The 18242-nt window shown below is 41.3% G+C and overlaps 1 protein-coding gene across 2 annotated transcripts; it reads right to left on the bottom strand.

Moving 5' to 3' along the window:
* Positions 1-1220: 1220 nt before the first annotated feature.
* N4BP1 (NEDD4 binding protein 1) lies at positions 1221-16255 on the bottom strand. Of its 2 annotated transcripts, XM_059857057.1 has the most exons (7): positions 15873-16254; positions 11679-13438; positions 7187-7317; positions 6688-6784; positions 5306-5413; positions 3706-3813; positions 1221-1671 (listed from the first exon to the last, which is right to left on the bottom strand). In XM_059857057.1, the coding sequence occupies exons 1-7, from the start codon at positions 16113-16115 to the stop codon at positions 1341-1343; spliced, it is 2778 nt and encodes a 925-aa protein (XP_059713040.1). In that variant the 5' UTR covers positions 16116-16254; the 3' UTR covers positions 1221-1340. The 2 variants fall into 2 exon arrangements, with proteins under 2 accessions (XP_059713040.1, XP_059713041.1); XM_059857058.1 differs by lacking the exon at positions 3706-3813 and having other exon boundaries at positions 15873-16255.
* Between the last annotated feature and the right edge of the window lie 1987 nt (positions 16256-18242).

The raw sequence follows: 18242 nt of genomic DNA on the forward strand, positions 1-18242 counted from the left end.
GGCAAACATGTACTGGTCAGAGGGACTCTGCTTACCTAAATAGCAAATCTCCCACTCACTTATATAAAAAAAAAGAAAAGTTTAGATTTGTCTGTTAGGGTGCAGAAACGTTAAAAGCCTCTCTTCATCATCACCTGTATTTTTGAGAAGCTGTAACTACTGCTCCTAAAACTTTTTGTTCTTGCTGCAATTCTCTTTCAGGTTGCCCATGTTCAGGGAAGAGCAAGACTGCCTTCTGTTTCTGACTTCACAAAACGTCAAAGGGCCATGCAAAAAAGTCTTTCAAAACCCCCAGTTCCTCAAGTATATTTCAGCTCTTTTGCATATAAACAAAGGTGATTTCAGACCCCATGGAACTGGAAAGAAAGCCAGTAATGCTTTATGGTAAGGCTCAGTACATCAGAAGTTGAATGTAGGCTCTGGAGCCCAAGTTTTCTTTACAGTCTAATTTGATTTTACTCATGTGAACACTTGGCACTATGACTGGTTAAAAAGGAGTAACAGACTTAAGTGTGTACAGAGGTACAGAAAATCTTAACTTTGATCTGCTCTAGAAAGTGGTCCTATTGGTCAGCTTTCACAAATTATCTTCCTTTTTGCCTCTTATTTTTGGGATAGATCCCAGAACAGATCTAAAGGGGGGAGCTGACTACAGCTGTAGCTCTGCACAAAAAAGCCATTTCTGTATAGACAGTGGCTCATTCTGTTAACACCACACCATTCACACTTAGGACAAGGCATCAGTGCAATTGTTAAAGATATTAAAACTATCCTGAAAGAATACTGATAGTCAAGATAATTTCCAATTTAAAAACAAGTGTAGATTTCAGATCTTTTAACGAATTCAAAACACCTTCTCCCGATGAGATCTGTGAATTTACGCTTTCTCTTCTTACTACCCCGCACAGCACTCCCAGCCTGAAGGAGCAAATGGATTTTCCTGGATTTTCACGCCCTTCCCGGGGATCCTCAGGGGCCCGCGGCCGCCACCTGCTGGCAGCTGCTGCCACACGCCAGTCTCCAGCTGAGGAATTCTGCCTTCCAGGAAAAGGGTTCTGTAAAAGGTACTAACGCACTGCTCAAACAAGCAATTCAAGTGAAGCAGAAGACTTGGTTTGGTTTTGTTTTTTCATAGAAAATATTACTAAAAATCTGTAGTAGCAGTTTTTAATTTACCAAAACCTGGCATCTATTAGCAACAAAACATACACAAAAATATATTTTTTATACAAATAAAATTAGGTTTTTAATATTCACAAAGTAACATAAAAGAGTGACATTTTTCTTCCCATTGATAATTGTTAGTCAGAGCAGTTGTGATATCAAAGCTGTGTAAGCATTCAGTCAAGCACCATGGCAGACAGTGCATTAAGATCTCTCATGAATGGATGATTAGATAGTATTTGATCAATCTTCTGCCTTTGATCATAGTCAGGAAAAATTTTGATCAGGGCTTCTCTCAGCTGGGCTGTTTCTGAGGGAGATCTCTGAGGTGGAATTGCTGGACAAGGCTCTGTGTTTTCTTCCCGGGGAAGCAATGGGGGTGAATGATCATTGTGCCCTCTGCCTCCAGGCTGTCGACTGCTACTGCTGACTTTGGGGAGGAAAAAGGGTGTCTCAGAAGAATATTGTCCACTGTTCTGTAAAGCCTTGTGCATTGACCAGGAATCTCTATGGAACAAAATAAAAATTTTAATTAATTAAGCTAAAGGACATGCTACCTGTAGTTCTCTCTGTACACAAGAGAGAAAAGTCAAATGTGTATAACTTAAACATCCCTGCTACTCAGCCAGTTACTGACTGGAATCAAATGACAAGCATTCTTTCGAAGCGAAACAAAGCAGAAGGTTTAACAGTTCTCAATAGGAATCTGGCACAGCTAACATAAATATCACCCAGGAATAGCCTCAGTATGCTGTGAGTTCCTTACTTGGCAGATTACAGCAAATTTTATGAAGGTATAGATAAAAAGATACATTGAATACGTGTACACTGACTTGGAGCATGTGAAAATGCTGACAGACCAGTTCCAAGACTGCTTCATGAGACTATTCCTTATGTACTTTTGCTCTGGACTGAGCTGTGCTCATATTTAGATCAGGGCCTTGTTTTCCTTGTATGGTATCCTTAACAGGGCAATGAAGTTGTTTTAGTAGTCTCAGGATTTGAATACTCTTAGTTATTGCAATTTAATTTCAGACTTTTAAAAGTTTTTCTACTCTATGCACTGCTAGCACTACAAAATATAAAGGTCAGTCTACTTCAGATGCCAGCAGATACCAGAGAAATGTGAAGTGGAACTCATGTTACAGTCTAGTTTCCTACCACCAAGTGAAACAGTACCTAAGTTACAGAGCTCTATTTTAAAAGCATTTGGGTTATGACACCTCCAGTTACTCAGTGTGGAAAGGTTTTCTAATTGCTGAAGATTATACCAGTTTCTGATCTTGTTCCTGGTGCCATTTATGCTTTCTGCACCATTTAAATCATATAGAAAAGTTACAGGGAAGGAACAAAATTAACTCTTTGCACCAGCAGCTTTTCACTGTTCTCTGTTCCTCTGTCCCCAGCGAAAGCCCAAAACAAACACCCAAGCCTAGTTCCAGTTCCAAATTTACAGATAAGAAACCAAGCTTTTCTATGGTCTTCTCAAGAGACTCTCTCCATTTCTACAATCATCACACCTACCTCAGAACACACTGTTTTCATTTTATTTCTCTCAGACACAGGCAAGTAAAATGTGGTGTTCCAAATAACATCTCAAAGATTTTGTACAAGAGCTTGAATACTCAGCATTTCCTTCTGGAGTTCTAGCACTTGCTTTTTTAATGTCAACACATTTTCAAATCAGCTTATAATCTATGGTATAAAAATATTCTACTTCCCTCAAATGTTTACAATAGATGAGATTCTTGCTTATTCTTTGTCTTAATCCTTAAGAAGAGCTTGCCTTTTCTATTGACAATTCTAAAGTTACCTCACTTGTTTTTAAAAGCCCTCACAATACTCCTCAGAATTCTTAGCATTTCTAATTCCTAAACTGGTGAAAGAGCAGACTATTATTTTCTTGTGCAAAAGAGCAAACTAATCCTCAAATCTTGGCAGTTCATGCAAAGCAAATTCATACTTTGAATACGTGCACACTTAAAAAGTGCATTAATCTAAAACAAACAATTTGTGTTCATTAACATTTATAATTATTACTCAAATACCAACAGATTTAACAACAATGCCTCAAAAATTGTTTTGACAACAGTAAAGTACCCTCAGCCAGGAGGTGAAGTGTCTCCCCATGACAAAAAACCTGAGTGTTTTTAGCACCTATTGTTCCACTATGAAGAAGTGACCAACCAAGATGTCGTGGCTAACATCAGAGTAATTAACAACACACACCCACATCTCTGGCACCTCAGGGTGCTGTTAACACACCCGTGCATGAAAAGCCACCACAGTCAAGGCTCAGAAGAAGCTTTTGTCATACTTATCTCAGTTCTCAAGAGATCTCAGAAAGAGGCAAATGTCACCAGCAGTTTCTGAATGAACTGAAGTAACAGGAAAAATGTGTTTTGTTTTTTTTTGTTTTTGTTAAACTCCTACATGCTACACTGTTCCTGCTTAACTTTACTGTGTGTGTGAGTGAAGCAGAACAGTTTATTTCAAATGTGAAATAACTGTGTCCAACAAAAGTGAAAACAGTGTTTGTACCTAGAACAGCCTTCACTTCGAAGGAAGTCATCTAATCTGGGTCCATTTCTTCCCAAAGGATCATCAGGAACCATAAATATGTCACCAGCAAAAGTGTACTGGAGCAACCTGCAAGAGAGTTCTTTTAAATAACAAGGTATTTCACCCTTGTTGTCCTTCACCTTTGTAGCACAGGATGAATTTCCTTAGAGTAGACACCACATCAGGACTCCCTGAAGACTAATTAGTAACCCCAACTAAGACACAACCAGCATTCCCTGTCAAAATAATTCCACAGGAGCTGTGAACTCTCCCTATTACACTGCAGAACAGAGCTTCCCCCCCCCCTTTTTTTTAGCAACTGTTTTATGACAGAAAATTTGCAACAAGACCATGGTGGAATTTTCTAGGTGATCAGAGATTTTTTGGTTGCTCTAACTCCTTTTCCATGCAAGGATCTTCAGTCATGGAGCTGAAATGCCTGTGTTAGCAGAAAGCCACACAACTAGCAAATACAGCATTAAATGCTTACAATTAAGACACAAAACTTTTTTTCTGGAATCACTTTGGGACAGGTAGAAATCTGCATTAAAAAAAAAACCATAAAAACCAGTTCAAGTGAAATTTGTCTGCAAGGAGAAGATTTGGTACAGTGGAATTTCCCCAGAAGTAAAACTAATAGCAGATGTTAACATAAACTCTCAAAAAACCACAGACTCAAGATGCCACACCAAGTATTCTTGCTAAAGTTCTTTGGTAGAACAGAACCAGACTCTGGTAGAATTCACTCAAGAAATGAGGTAAATGCCTACATGATTAGCCAGCATCAACTCCATGGTCTCACAGGTATATTGTGAGGATCCAGGGCAAGTTTTTAGTTCCTTATTTCATTAGAGCTATACTGACCCCAGCCACTGTAGCAGACATACCCTCAGAAAATGTCAGGGACACTGAGGCATTAGTGGGAAATTTTACTAACAGATGATCACACCTCAGCAGTAAAATTACCTGATTTAACTGAAACTGGAAAAAAAAATCCAAACACCCAACAAACAAGTAGAAAAAAGCAGAAACAAAGTCCACAAGATGAAGCAGGGATATTTGATAACTAAGTGAACTCATCCAAACCCAAAGAACAAGAGCAGGGAAATGGCTACATGGATATGCTATAAATGTTCATTTTGTTTAGCTGTGACAATCTGTCCCACTTGAGTAAAGAGTGATTGATTCTGAATAATTAAAAGTGACACTACATCCTCATCAGTTACCATGTCTCCCAGAAAAAAAATGAGCTTTTAGACAAGAGAGGCTGTGGACTGCTCAAACAAGATCCAACACTGACCTTCAGAAGTGGCACACATGCTGTTACACCAAGCTCCTGCTTATGAGGGCAATTAACACTCATACATGACAGAATATGTGAATAACAAGGATATTAGACTACTCAACACATGACTGTAAGGCCATGAATCATCACAGTGAGTCACAGAGTACTTTATTTGGATCTACCAGAATTGCATGACAGATTAATTAAAGATAGCAAAATCCCAAATGTAGGTAGAAAGCCTACAATTGCAAGGACAGACATCCTTTTAAGACTTCACAGAAATTCAATAATTACCTTTTTTGAATAATTTCTCTCCAGGCAAATGATTCTGTCACAAATTCTCTGAAGTTGTCATTAGTCACAATAACACCTCCAGTTTTAGCAGCAAGGTGTAACAAAAATCTGTAAAATTAATTTCAAAGATCACTAAGATAGCTTGTTTTGCTGAAAACAATCCAAAGACTTAGAAAACTAAACATTTCATCATCCCAAAGCAATCTATTTGAATGAAAACAAGCATCTTGATTACCAGGAAACGACTCTGCTTTTACCCTCCTTAAACTTACAAGGTCTTTGGTAGCATGCACTTATTTAGTGCAGCAGAGTCTTCATGGGATGTTTTCTTCCCCCTTAAAAAACCCAAACAAACAAACCCACACAAGCAAAAGCCCCCAAACCCCATGATCTAAATATTTGCACAGGTAAAGGGCATGCTGCTTTATGCAGTATAGTATTTATTACACAATCCAACACAAAGTCATTGCCATCCACTTTTTTGCTTAGCATTAATGTCTGTGTTCTGCAAGTCAGTGTTCTGCATGTTAGTTGTCTGCTCTGTCAAAACTTCTTATAAACCCTTCTGTTAAACAATGACAAAACTACTGATTTATTAAGAAAAAAATGTTTGCTTTCTTTTATAATGTCTCTGAAAATACATTTTTTTGCCATTGGAATCAATTTTAGCCACAAGATAATGGATGGTGTCCTTTTAAAGGAAAGTGCATGCTTTTAACAGAAGTGCAAAAACGTTATTATAACACTTATTTCCACAGTAATGTCAACTGCACTGCCAGAGCATTTCAGCATATGAAAGGCTGGGTATATATAAAACATTAATGAAGTACTAGCAAACTCCCACAGACTCCTAAAGCCTACTGTGTCTTGTTCACTGACAGATGATACCCACATTTTAAAGTTCATCTTTGGTGGTCAAATTAACTTGGAGGTTCACTGGCTTATGCACTGTTACAAATACACTGCTCCAAGCACTCAGCGAGGTCTGTGTGCCAACATGGCACTAGGAAAGAAATGGAGCTAAATACTATCTGATCAGCCCCTGATTTATGCCCCAAGAATAAAAGGCAGTTCAGGGATAGAATGATGACCAGGAAAGCATAAAAACATTACTGGAAGATTAATTTCCTCAGACAGCCTTTTTTTTTTTTTTTTTAATTGCCATGAAAATTTCTAGTTCTCCATGACTTTCTGAATACATAATAGTGTTTCCTACAACAGTGAAATAATGTAATAGATGTAAAACCCAGTCTTAAATTGGATACATAGCTCTGTCTAGAAAAGCTGCAGAACTAGCTAACAGAACTGCTCATGAAATATTGAGCTTTTACAACCATTAGTCAGATGTTTAAAAAGACTTTAAAACTACATATATTCTGTACCTGTCATCATGAGCAGCAATTCTTGCTCCTAAAACCATCCTTGCAGGGGTTAAAGACAAGATTCCAACATCCTCAAGCTGCGTTAAGAAATTCTGCTCTGTTAAAACATGATTTGACAGTTAGTCTGAGATAAAATTAGAGAAGAAAATTAGAGAATGAGAGAAGATGTGCTATTTTTGTACCACTTAAGCAAGAGAAATGTCATTGTTAGGTGAAGAATTGCTCATATAAAGATGGAGGAAAGGAGGTCAAAACTAGAAATTAAAGAGCAAACAAAAACCAACCCAAAAAGGCCTCCACTGATGGCACACTTGCTAATCTAAAGAGCATCACAGGGTCTCACACTGTGTATGGAAAACTAATTACTCATGCTGAGCAGCCGGACTGCTCCTGCTCAACATTTGATGAATCATTCCTTCTCCATTTATTCTTCACAGAAGTCCCAAAGAAAAAGTTACAGTCTGGTTTAATTAAGGAAACATCAGGAAACATCCCTCACCTGTAATGGAAGGGTCACGCCTTGTTCTCCACTGTGGAACAAACACAGTAATATTTCTGTGGCCACGTTTCCAAAAGTAGTCAACAGCTATTGCAATTCCTCGACAGGAGAAGAATTTCCTCAGACCGTGACTGAGGGTGAAACAAAAAGAAGGGAGATTAAATTCCCTAGGGTTTTACTACCAGGAAAACAAAGAAAATGGAACAAAACCTTGCAAAGTGAAGCTGAAAGTCCCACATAGAACCTCAGGAAAAGAAAAGAAAAGGCAGATGGGTGTTAAAGATAAGCAATGTTCTAAATGGAAGGAGATCTTCAGCAGAAGATGACAGATACATCACTTTGCAACTTCATAGCTCAGTCTCCTTTCAGTTTCCTGGGCACAACAACAATGGACTAATCAGAAGCAGGTTTAGCTTTAAAAAAAGAGGCCCATAGTGATGGTTTCTGAACTCTGTTGAGTATAGATTAAAACTATAATAATCCAATATTGTAGCAGTTCCAAATACAGTTCTACTACAAAATAGAACACCTTTGGTTCAACTGATTACCAAGGATTACATCTGAACAGCTCTCTGATAACTATTAGGGCCTCCTCTCTCTTCATTTCAACAGTCTGAACAATTGTTCTTAAGCAAAATAATGAAATTTCTTTGGAGAAATATTTTCAAAATATTGTATTTTGGCATTAATCTTTTCTCTCAATTTAAAAACATAAGATATTCATTATCTGTTTTTACAACTCCCTTAAGTGACTTTCCAGAAAAACCAGCAACTGCCTAAAATGAGGGGACACAAAGATTTGAATTGATGACCTTGTGAGGCCCTTCCCAATTGGAATTATCCCAATGACCCTATTTGCCTGTTTAACACATGGCACAATTAACTGTCTAACCAGACTCCAGCATTTCCATAGAGGCTACACTTAGACAAAACAAAGATATGATTCCCTAGAAAAGACATACTGATTGAGCACTGATGGCACAAACAGCCAAAGCATTTCTTGCAAAATAGTGTATAATCTATGTTTTGAATTAGATGTCAAATCACTACAAAGTACTTTTAACAGTAAGTGAGCAAGTGGTATTCCTTTTTTAAACCACTCTCCCAAATAATGGGCAAGTGCTTGTTATTGACCCTAATAATAAGTCCTGTTAGTTTTGAACAGAATCCTATCTTTAAACCCTAGTTTAACCTACCAAGAAATCTTATCAACATAATGGTCTTTAAAGGATTTCCATGGAAATATTTTACAGTGAAACTCAGCCTTTAGTAGCATTCATTTATCCTTTTCAAGTTTTGTAAATTCTGTAAAAAATATGCTTATCAAAATGTAAATATTAAAGTTCTCTGAATTTGGAAACGAATTCTTTATGTAGAAAGGCAGAAAAATGAATAAGTCATATCTGGAATACATAAGGCAAAAAAATCTGACAAACTCCTCTAATTTCCAGACAAAAAAAAAGTACTATGCCACACTTGCCCTTAATAAAATTAAGCATTCTTGTTGTCAAGAACAGTCAAAAATGAAAGGTAATTTTCATAGAAGAGTTACTCTTTGTATACCTTCTAGGACATAAGCTTTAAATGCAGTCATCATGCCAATAATTTAAGTTAGGCATCCTATTCATTAAATTGGAAAACTCTGTTAAATATTTTCAATGAATTAATGGTTCTCAACTGGACTTCAAGAAATGCAGAGGTCTCAATATTTATGTCAAAATTTATGCTTTCTCTGCTTGTTCATCCTCCTGTTTTAGAGCTCCAAGCTGGCTGAACTACAGTGTACTGTTTTTTAAGTGTTTTGAAGCTTAGAAAACCAGCTCCCAATTTGACCTGAATGATCACAAAATTCTGCTCTGCTACAACTTTAAAAAGCATGCAAATAGAAGCAACTTTATCAAATAACATGTAGAATTAATGTAAGCTATAATATGAACAAATATGTCACTGCTAAACTAAATTAAATTAGAAGTGTTTTAACTGAGGTAGATAAACACCTGAAGGGACAGCAAATCACCACAGCAAGATGGTCTTTTCAAGATATCCATCTCAAAGACTGCACCTGCTCTCCAAATGCCATTGCAAATACTTGTGTTGCCTGTCCCAGCTCTTTAAAATCCTGTGAAGACCCTACAAAAGTATTTCCTAAATTAAACAAAAGATGATCACAAGCAGCACAAAGCAGCAAAGGGCACGTTGCCTCCTGAGTCATGTAACATTTTCCCTTTGGTTTGTAACTAAAGTAAATACTGTCACAAGTGAGTGGTTTGGCTGCTTAAAGAAACACTGTCAAAAGTATTGCCAAAGGCAGGGTTTGATATGAATTTGTGAAAATATGGCTTCACAGAGTTTGAAGGCAACATTCACTCTTGTGAACTTGTGAAGAGTAAGTTCATTATTTACTGCACAGGTTAAGGCATACAAAAATCAAATTAGAATCAGCTTGCACTGATTTACACAGAAGCCAGGAATGCAGAAGGGGGTGAGGGTGCAAAGCATATGGATGCCAAGATAAGGGTGCAAAAGGGTTCAGCAGCACTTAATCATTGTGTACTTTAACATTGACAAAGTAATTCCATAGGGCTCACTACAGTTGTAATAATGACTCAATGGTAGATTTGAGGCAGGACATTCATACCATGATCAGTTCACACACACACACAGAGGTACACAATGTAAACACCTAATTCCCTGTGCCTAAAGGAACTCATCAACAAATTCCACTCAGTGTCAGTGAAATGCTCACAGCAAGTCCCTTTGCATTTCCCAACACGCAAGGGTCACACCTCAGGAAGCGTGGAGAGGTGTGTGGGAGCTTTGACAACAGGAACAGTCCTCTGAGTATGACAAAGGTGAGGATTTGTGAGCTCTGAGCAGTGTCCCACTCCAGGGAGGAGCTGGCACAGCTGCTGAGCCCCAGGGAGCTCAAAGGGCCTCACTCAGGACAGCTGGCTACAGGGCCACAGGATGACTGACTTTAGCCAGCAGGAAGTGTCCCCCTGGCCACAACCCAACCCAGTAAGTCCTGGGCTTTCCCAAAGTGTAGGAACAATGGTGCCCCTCCACTCGGGCTATGATTCAGGTAAACAGTTTACCAAGGCTTCAAAGGATAATTGTTTACCCTTTGTTTCCCACCTTGTTTGGGCACCTAATGTTTCTGATTGTATGCCACACACAAGTACATATTATTTACAAACTATTCTAGAAAGATATAATTCCATTCAATTATTCTTTCATTTTGCCTTTCTTCCACATTTTAATAAAATTTAAATGATCCAACAACTGGATATCGCAGTCTGCCCTCAAAAAGCCTGTTTTCAGCATACAAAACCAATTAAAATAATTTAATTAATTTTAATTAATTTAAAAATATACTTTTTATCAGCTAGGGTAAAATTCTGGGCATTCTCTCATTCCACAGGCACCCTGAGACAATGTGATAACAGATTGAGGAGCTGCACGTGTCAAAAGAAAATATTCTACAGCTTTTGCAGCTTTCTAGACATGAGGCAAGCACTGATTCAGGAACCCCAACAGCATTAGTCTAAGCATGTGGGTGATGCATTAATACCCACACTCGCATCAAAAGAGGGGGCCAAAAGAGCCCTGAGCCAGCATTGGCATGGAAGCAGTTCTCGAGGTATTGAGAAGCAGAATCGAGAACAATTCAAAGCAATTTTGCAAACAACTCTTCACTTTATGAAATGCAAGAAATGAATGAGGATTTATTTAGCCAGAGGGAAGCTGCAGAATACCTACATGATCAAAGCAACAGGCCCCCAGGCATTGATTATTTAGTAGGACATTTGAATATCTCAATGGTTCTGCTGTTTTAAGGCAGCTCTGTCCTTTACATCTCGTAACCAGTTTTCATTTGGTTGGGTAGGAGACGCCCTATCAGATGTTATATAACCTTTTTGGGGACTCTATGTCAACAGCACCCAGCTACTATGCCCTACTCCAATGTGGGGTGTATGCAGCCAATCCACTGGGGTGCATGAAAGAAATATTGGCACTTCAGTAATGCACATTCACAGCTGGTAAATATACACACACACATTTGCAAAAAATAATAGGATCCAAGCAATGCAATGCTGTTGGAGGAGAAATATGTCACCACTAAATGAGAACCTTCACTTCAAAACTGCAAGATGTTACGAGCACAAAAAAAATCCTCAAATCCAAACCACTTAATTTGACAATAATTTAGCCTCGTTGTTAGGCACTGGCAAAGCAAACTAAACTTCATGCATAACACTGATTGCAACAGAGCAAAGCTTGCCCTGAGATTACTTCTGACTGAAGTGTTACATTGAGCTGAACACTGGTGATTCAAATCAGGTTACTCTGAAATGGCACAACTGTGTACATGCACACCAAAAACCTACTTAGCAAAACCTTTACACATGCCACTGCAACCTCTTAGCCCCCATTTCATCTGAAAGTTCACTGAACTGTTGATAAAAGGATAGCTGAAAAGAACAATACTTACGAAATTGCAACATTGCTTCCATCAATAATTATATGTTTTAAATATGGTTTTCCAGGTTCATTTATCAACTCCAGTTTGTATGGCTTCTTCAGAGAGTCCAAAAATCTTTGAACTCCAGTAACTGAATGATCTGGATGTGGTCCCGTTGTGCCTCTGTCTGTATTTGAAGGGTGTTTTTGTGAAGACAGTAACCAGTCTGGGACAGGATTGTCACAATGTGAGGTTTGGGAAAGGCGCTGGTGGAGAGGCCTCGCTTGGGAAGAGCTGCAGTGTCCCAGCTGCTCCTCAGAACCAGGGTGGCTGTTCTGTACAGTTGAGGGCCCTGCAGATTTTTGCTGAAATGCAGTTTTACTCTTACTTGAGATATGCTGCACATCTGAGCTCCCTCTGGCTACAAAGCCCACACCTTTTAGAGCGCCGGCGTGCTCGGTGCTGGAAGTAACCCCGCCATCAGTTTCCATACTGCTTAACCTTGAGCTGTGATTCTTACCAGGGCCATAAATATCTCTCTGTTTATAGCACAGAACTGAATTTTTGCTGGGAGGGGAAGAAGATTTGCATACCAATCTATGCATTTTATCTTCTGCACCAACTTGTGTATCTGGAGCACCTCTTACTTGGGGATATTCCTTTTTTGTCTCCTTTGAAGTAGGACTGGATTTAAGTGGACTTTTATTCCCAGAAATGCCTTTGTCTTCTAGCTTTTGTGAATTATTTACATTATTTCCTAAAGGAAGACTGACAGTTCTAGGCTTTTGAGATGACTGTTCATGCTCTTTTTTAAACTTCAAATTCTCCTTTTCAATTTCTTCCAGCAATATTAATGGTTCCACAGATTGTCCTAGGATACCGATAACCTTTTCTACAATATTTTGGGAATATCCCATTGTTCTGAAAAAGTTCACAAGAATCTTATATTCCATTTCCTCAGTGAGAGCATCACCTTCTTTAAGGCAGTAAGTAGGACCATCTGATTCTGTGCAGCTATCCAAAACCAGATCAATAACTGCATCAGGGTCCGAAGGATTTTTGTGTAAAGCAGATTTCACTTGTGGATCATTTTCCAAAGAGAAATGCTTTTTAGGGAGCCTTTCCTCCTCATCAGAGGACCTTCTTTTACATGACTGCCTCTCTTTAAAGGCCACTGCCTCTAACAGAGGGTCCTTTATAGGAACAAACCTTGTTTCAGAAGCATCAGAAAATACAGTGTCCATTTGCTTTGTAAGTTCAGTTACAGGTGTGCCAGCATTGCTTCTTGCTTCCTCCCCACCTGCCCTTCCTTCTCTGTTTGCAGCAATGACTTTGGAAGTGCTTTTCTGTCCAAGTTGCTGTGGGCTTTCAGAGCCTGTGAGATCTATGATATCAATCTTCCCTTCAGAAACAGCAGTTTGGGTGAGAGCTAGGAGCTCTCTTTTTAGTGCACTAGGCAAAATCAGTAAATCCATTGTATACTTATCTGCATGTGCTTCCACAAATTGTCTGAACTGCTTTTTAATCTCTGATTCATTGTCATTTAATAAACTTTCATTATTCTCAAAAAGCTTCACAAACTGCTGCACATGACTTTGAGCCATAACAACAGCTTCTGCACCCCCCTTAATACTGAGCAATCCCATTTCCAGCACTGTTACATCAGCACAGGTATCCTGAATAAGACTGTTGAGAAACAGGCTCTGTGCACCAACAAAGATGCAGTGCATGTCCTTTGGGTAGTACTCCTTTTCTTCTAGCTCAGGTTCACACACTCCCTTGATGTACTCCTAAGAGGAGAAAGAGAGCAGAGTGAATAGTTGTGAAAACCTAATATATCCAGTTGGTTTTTACTAGGTCAGTAATGCACAGAAACATTAGAAAATAAAGCAAAGTTAGCATAAGTCATGCCAGAAAGTAAACACTACCAGTAAACAGGACAATAGAAATAAAACACCAATATCTAAAATGATTTTTAAAAAGATCCCATATATCCTTTTATATTCTCTTGTTTATACCTGATAGTAATAGGTAACTTAATTTGTAGATCAAACAGTTTAAAAGACTGTCAGAAGAGATTTATTTTCTTATCCCTATTCTTTGGTCAAAGAGAACTCTTCATGAACAAATGCATTTCACTAAAGTTCTACCCAGTCCATAAACCTGAACTTCTAAAAAGTTTCAAAGTACATTTCCTAAGGCTTATCACGGCAGCCATCCTATATTTTTTTTACTGACTGAGAAAACTCCAGGCTCCAGATACTTCTGTGTTCCTGAAGTTCAAGATTTTCAAACACAAACAAACAACCCCCTCCAAAAAAAAGGCCCCCCAAAAACCCAACCCTATGCAATTTCTGACACCTGTAAGCTACTACAGGTAAATTGGTAAATTCACTATAATACCTTGTTTTAAATGTGTCAAGAGTTCAAAACACTGCCAATACAGTATACTATTTATTCTTTCAGATAGCATTACTTTTCCCACACTGCCGCCTTCTGTGCTTAAAATTCTTTAATATAGTGAAACCAGCTTCTAAGCTGCAGTCATTTTATTTGCAGAATCCCAAGTATACCACGTATATTTACTCTCAAATATTAATTTTTTTAAATGGAGCTGAGAACCAACACAAGGTAATGAATAATGTAACCCATTTCCTATCACCTCGAGTTACATCATCACGGCTATCAAGGCAGGCTGCCTCAGGAGCATATCAGCACAAAGTGCTTCCGCAGCAAAACCCACAGGGTTACTCTCCACGTCTTACTCATCACATGACTGCTTACAGAGCAACATGATAACATAACTGGTGAAAAGGCTACTCTACATCTAGGAACTTTTTTTTTTAAGTAAGTAGCAAAGAATGATGTATACATTACCGTGGCTGCTAAATTATAACACAAATTGCTACCACCAAGCCTTTCAAGGGAAGCCAAGCAATTGTACTTTCCATACAATAATTCCTCCAGTGTCTGAAAACTGGTCTACCTATAAGAGCAATCAAGGTTCTCATACCCTTTAAAGTATTAAGAGTAGAAAACATTTTTTAATCTTGTTAGGAAAAGCAGCAATTAGAAAACGGAAATCTTGTGCTATTTACTTCTTGTGCTTTAATTTCCGGGAAAAACGGGAAGTTGTGCTTCAGATGCCTGGAGAAGAACAGCTACCTGTAACAGTTACTAGATTCTCTGAGCCCAGGCAAATTTGTTTAGTGTAAATTTCAGAGTGAAATAATTCAGCCCTCTATATAGTCATAGTATTTTCCTTACAGCTCATTGTAAGGAAGTGCATTGCACGAGCATGACACAGGTGAGGAATCAAGTTTTTGTCTGAAATCAGTCACAAAACACATGCTCCGGATGGATCCCTACGAACATCCGAGCGTAGTTAAACAAACAGACCGACCAATGCCCATACATCGAGATTTTGGGTTGGAAAGGGACCTTCAGCCTAGCTACAGCTCACACCAAAATTCTCATCACATGATTCGACAGCTGTACTTGCCAGGCTCATTATGAGTAATATCAATTTCAGCATCACTGCTGAGAAACTCCCCCCAAAGGTTAGTTGTGCAAGACATTTAACACGCGTGAAGACACTCCACAGCAACTGTTGCCCCCTCTGAGCCACAACCTGCATAGGCAGTTCTCTTAACTCATCAGAGCTGGGCTGAAAAGAGAACTATCTGCTCCAGCTTGGTGAAGCTGTTCAGGTCTGACAACTTTTACACGAAGGAAATACTAGCTGCGTTAAGCTTTAGTGAGAGCTTTGCCAACGAGCCGCTAAATGCCACAAAATTAGCGAAGACTGTAAGGCAAAACATGGCAACGCCCAAACAACTCCGAGGAATTTCTTGACTCCGGAAGGAAGACGGAAAGCGAAACATTTTAATCTCGCTTTAAAACAAAACTCGGCCCATCCCCAGCGGTGCTACCCCTCACCGGGGGGCCGGACTATTTCATAACGCGGCGCCCGTGAACTTCGCACTTCCCAGCTGAGTTGCTTCGCTTTATTCCCTGCGCTTATGTCAACACGGCGGGAGACTCCCTGGCACCGGGCACACACCCACCTGCCAAAGCAGCGCCGTTTCTGTTTCCTCCTGGGGCACTCGGCTTTTCCCCGCCCTTTCTTCCTCCAACCCGCGGTCCCGGCCGTGCCGCTCCGGGGGGCCCCTCCGCACGCCAGCCCCGCTGCCCGCGGCCCCAGCGCCCCGCCCGGCCCCGTACCTTGGCGCTGCTCACGGCCTTCGTGCAGCCCGCCAGCTGCACCCAGATCCTGGCGCTGGCGTTGGGCGGCTGCAGCGCGGGCCGCCAGTCTCCCTGCGCCCCCAGCACGGCCAGCCGCACCTCGAACAAGCCCTCGATGCGGTCCCGGCTGCGCTCCAGGAGGCGGCTCTTCTCGGCGGGGACGGTGAACTCATCCACCCTGGGCTCCGGCGCGGAGCCGTGCGGTGTCCGGCAGGCCGCCATCAGCGCGGGGCGCGCAATCCCATCGCACCGGGAACAGCGACACCGGGAAACACCGCACCGACCGCTCGCGTCATAGCCCCGCGACGGCGCCGGGCAGCGCCCTCCCGCCGCCGCCCCGCCATGGTTAGCACCGGCGGCCTAGCCCCGCCCCGCCTAGCCCCGCCCCCGGTCGGGCTCGCCCCGCCTCCTGGTGTGGGCGGGGCCAGACCGCCCCCTGAGGGCCGCGGGGCGGGGCCACAGCTGTTGAGATCGGTGCCCGCCCCGGCCGGGCGGGGCCGTCCCGGGGCACACGGTGTAGCACAGCCGTTCTCGGCAACTGTTCCAGTACGCAGCCACTGCACAGGAAAGAAATTCTCCTCATATTCAGGTGGAACTTCCTATGCATCAGTTTCACCACCGAGCAGAGCCTGGTCCATTTTCCTGGCACCCCTCTTTAGATATTTATACACATTAATGAGGTCCCCTCTCAGTCGTCTCTTCCTGAAGCTGAACAGGCCGAGCTCCCTCAGCCCTTCCTCGTAAGAGAGCTGCTCCAGTCCCTTGACCAGCTTTGTCACCCTCCGCAGGACTCGCTCCAGGAACTGCATTGCCTTTGATCTCCATTCTCCACCAGCTCCCCGCCTCGGCTGCTGCGGAGCCCGGAACTGCCCAGAGGCCTCCCCGCCCCGCCTCCCGGCCTCCCCGCCCCGCCTCCCGGCCTCCCCGCCCCGCCTCCCGGCCTCCCCGCCCCGCCTCCCGGCCTCCCCGCTCCGCCTCCCGGCCTCCCCGCCCCGCCTCCCGGCCTCCCCGCCCCGCCTCCCGGTCGTTCCCCGCCCCTGGGCTCCTCTCATCCCTGTCTGTGTGTCCCGGGAGAACGCGAGCGCTGCCCCGCGCCCTTATCGACCTTTTCGCCCGGCACAGCCCCACGGAGGGGCCGCTCCCCGCCCCGTGGCCACAGCCAGAGGTTCTCTCTTCCCTGGTGGGGAAACCTTGGTGTAAAACACTCTTGGCTCAGTCAGCTCTTGTATTGCCTACTTGGATTTCATTTAAAAATAAACGCAAGCTTTATCCCTTCTGATGGCAGGGGACAGGAGTGTAGCTCCCATTCCCAAATCTTTGGCTTTGATAGCTCGGAAAATATAGAGGACACATTTTTACTTAGCGCCCCCCACCCCATCCCCAAGCCGTTAAAGAGATGTGAAGGATAAGATTAGGTTTTAAAACGCATCTCTGGGACTGCTGCTGACTTTTGAGCGCCTGGAGCTGACAATACAGACCAACTGTTGTACAAAGCAGTAAATGTCTCCTTTCATACCATCCCAGACACAGGTTAGTATCTTGCAAGTTCCCCTTGGAACTATGTGATACCCGCTTGTTTTGGCCATGTCTTTAGTATGTATCACTGTGAAGTTAGATTTTAGCAGCTGTTTACTAAATACAGCCTCCAAAGGGAGAAGAAATATTTTATTGTTGTGCATTTAAATGTACATATCTTGTTTTAATCTACTTGTATGTTAAACCAGGAAAGGCTTAATACAGAAATATAAAATATCATTTTTATAAAGACACTTGTATCCTTAGAACTTTTTAAGCAAATGACAGTTTGCAGTTCGTAGCCCATAGGAAAACCTCACTAAGAGCTTATGTCCAGTTATTGCTATATACACTTTCCAATCTGAATTTGAAGTCATTCTTTGAGTCAAATAAAATATTTGTCTGTGACAGTGATAAAATGAAAAAAAAAAATCTGTGTACACAGGCTGCATTTGCACACACTCATTCTGCACAGGACAGGGTTTTGACAGGGAGTGTCATATTTAAGAAAGATGCTTCCCTGAAGTACTTTCCTGAAGACAATTTTTTCCCTCTGTTTTTGTTTTTTAGACATTTGCATTTTGCTTTCCCGTTGAATTATGCTACAAGGTTCACATAAGAATGTAATCTACCATTTAGGGAGGCAATTTCTGAGGTGATTGGTGCCATCCACTGTTAAAACGCAGACACTGCAGCCAGCGTCTCTTTAGGCTATTACTTACAAACGACGTTTTAAGCAAGGAACTTCATAGTAAAAATGAAATTGCTAGCATTTTGGGACACAAAATGTCATTCAAAAGCAGAAAGAAAATTTATTTCTACCAGATCAATACA

This window comes from Haemorhous mexicanus, chromosome 12 (genome assembly GCF_027477595.1).
Source record: "Haemorhous mexicanus isolate bHaeMex1 chromosome 12, bHaeMex1.pri, whole genome shotgun sequence".
NCBI lineage: Eukaryota > Metazoa > Chordata > Aves > Passeriformes > Fringillidae > Haemorhous > Haemorhous mexicanus.

Bases quoted from the DNA above. Each gene is read 5' to 3' on its own strand.
- N4BP1 (XM_059857057.1), bottom strand. From the start codon at position 16,115: ATGGCGGCCTGCCGGACACCGCACGGCTCCGCGCCGGAGCCCAGGGTG. The intron at 7,318-11,678 runs GTAAGTATTGTT...TTTCACCCTCAG, and splicing joins GGAAGCAATGTTGCAATTTC to TCACGGTCTGAGGAAATTCT. The intron at 1,672-3,705 runs GTACAAACACTG...TTTGTTCCATAG, and splicing joins CGAAGTGAAGGCTGTTCTAG to AGATTCCTGGTCAATGCACA.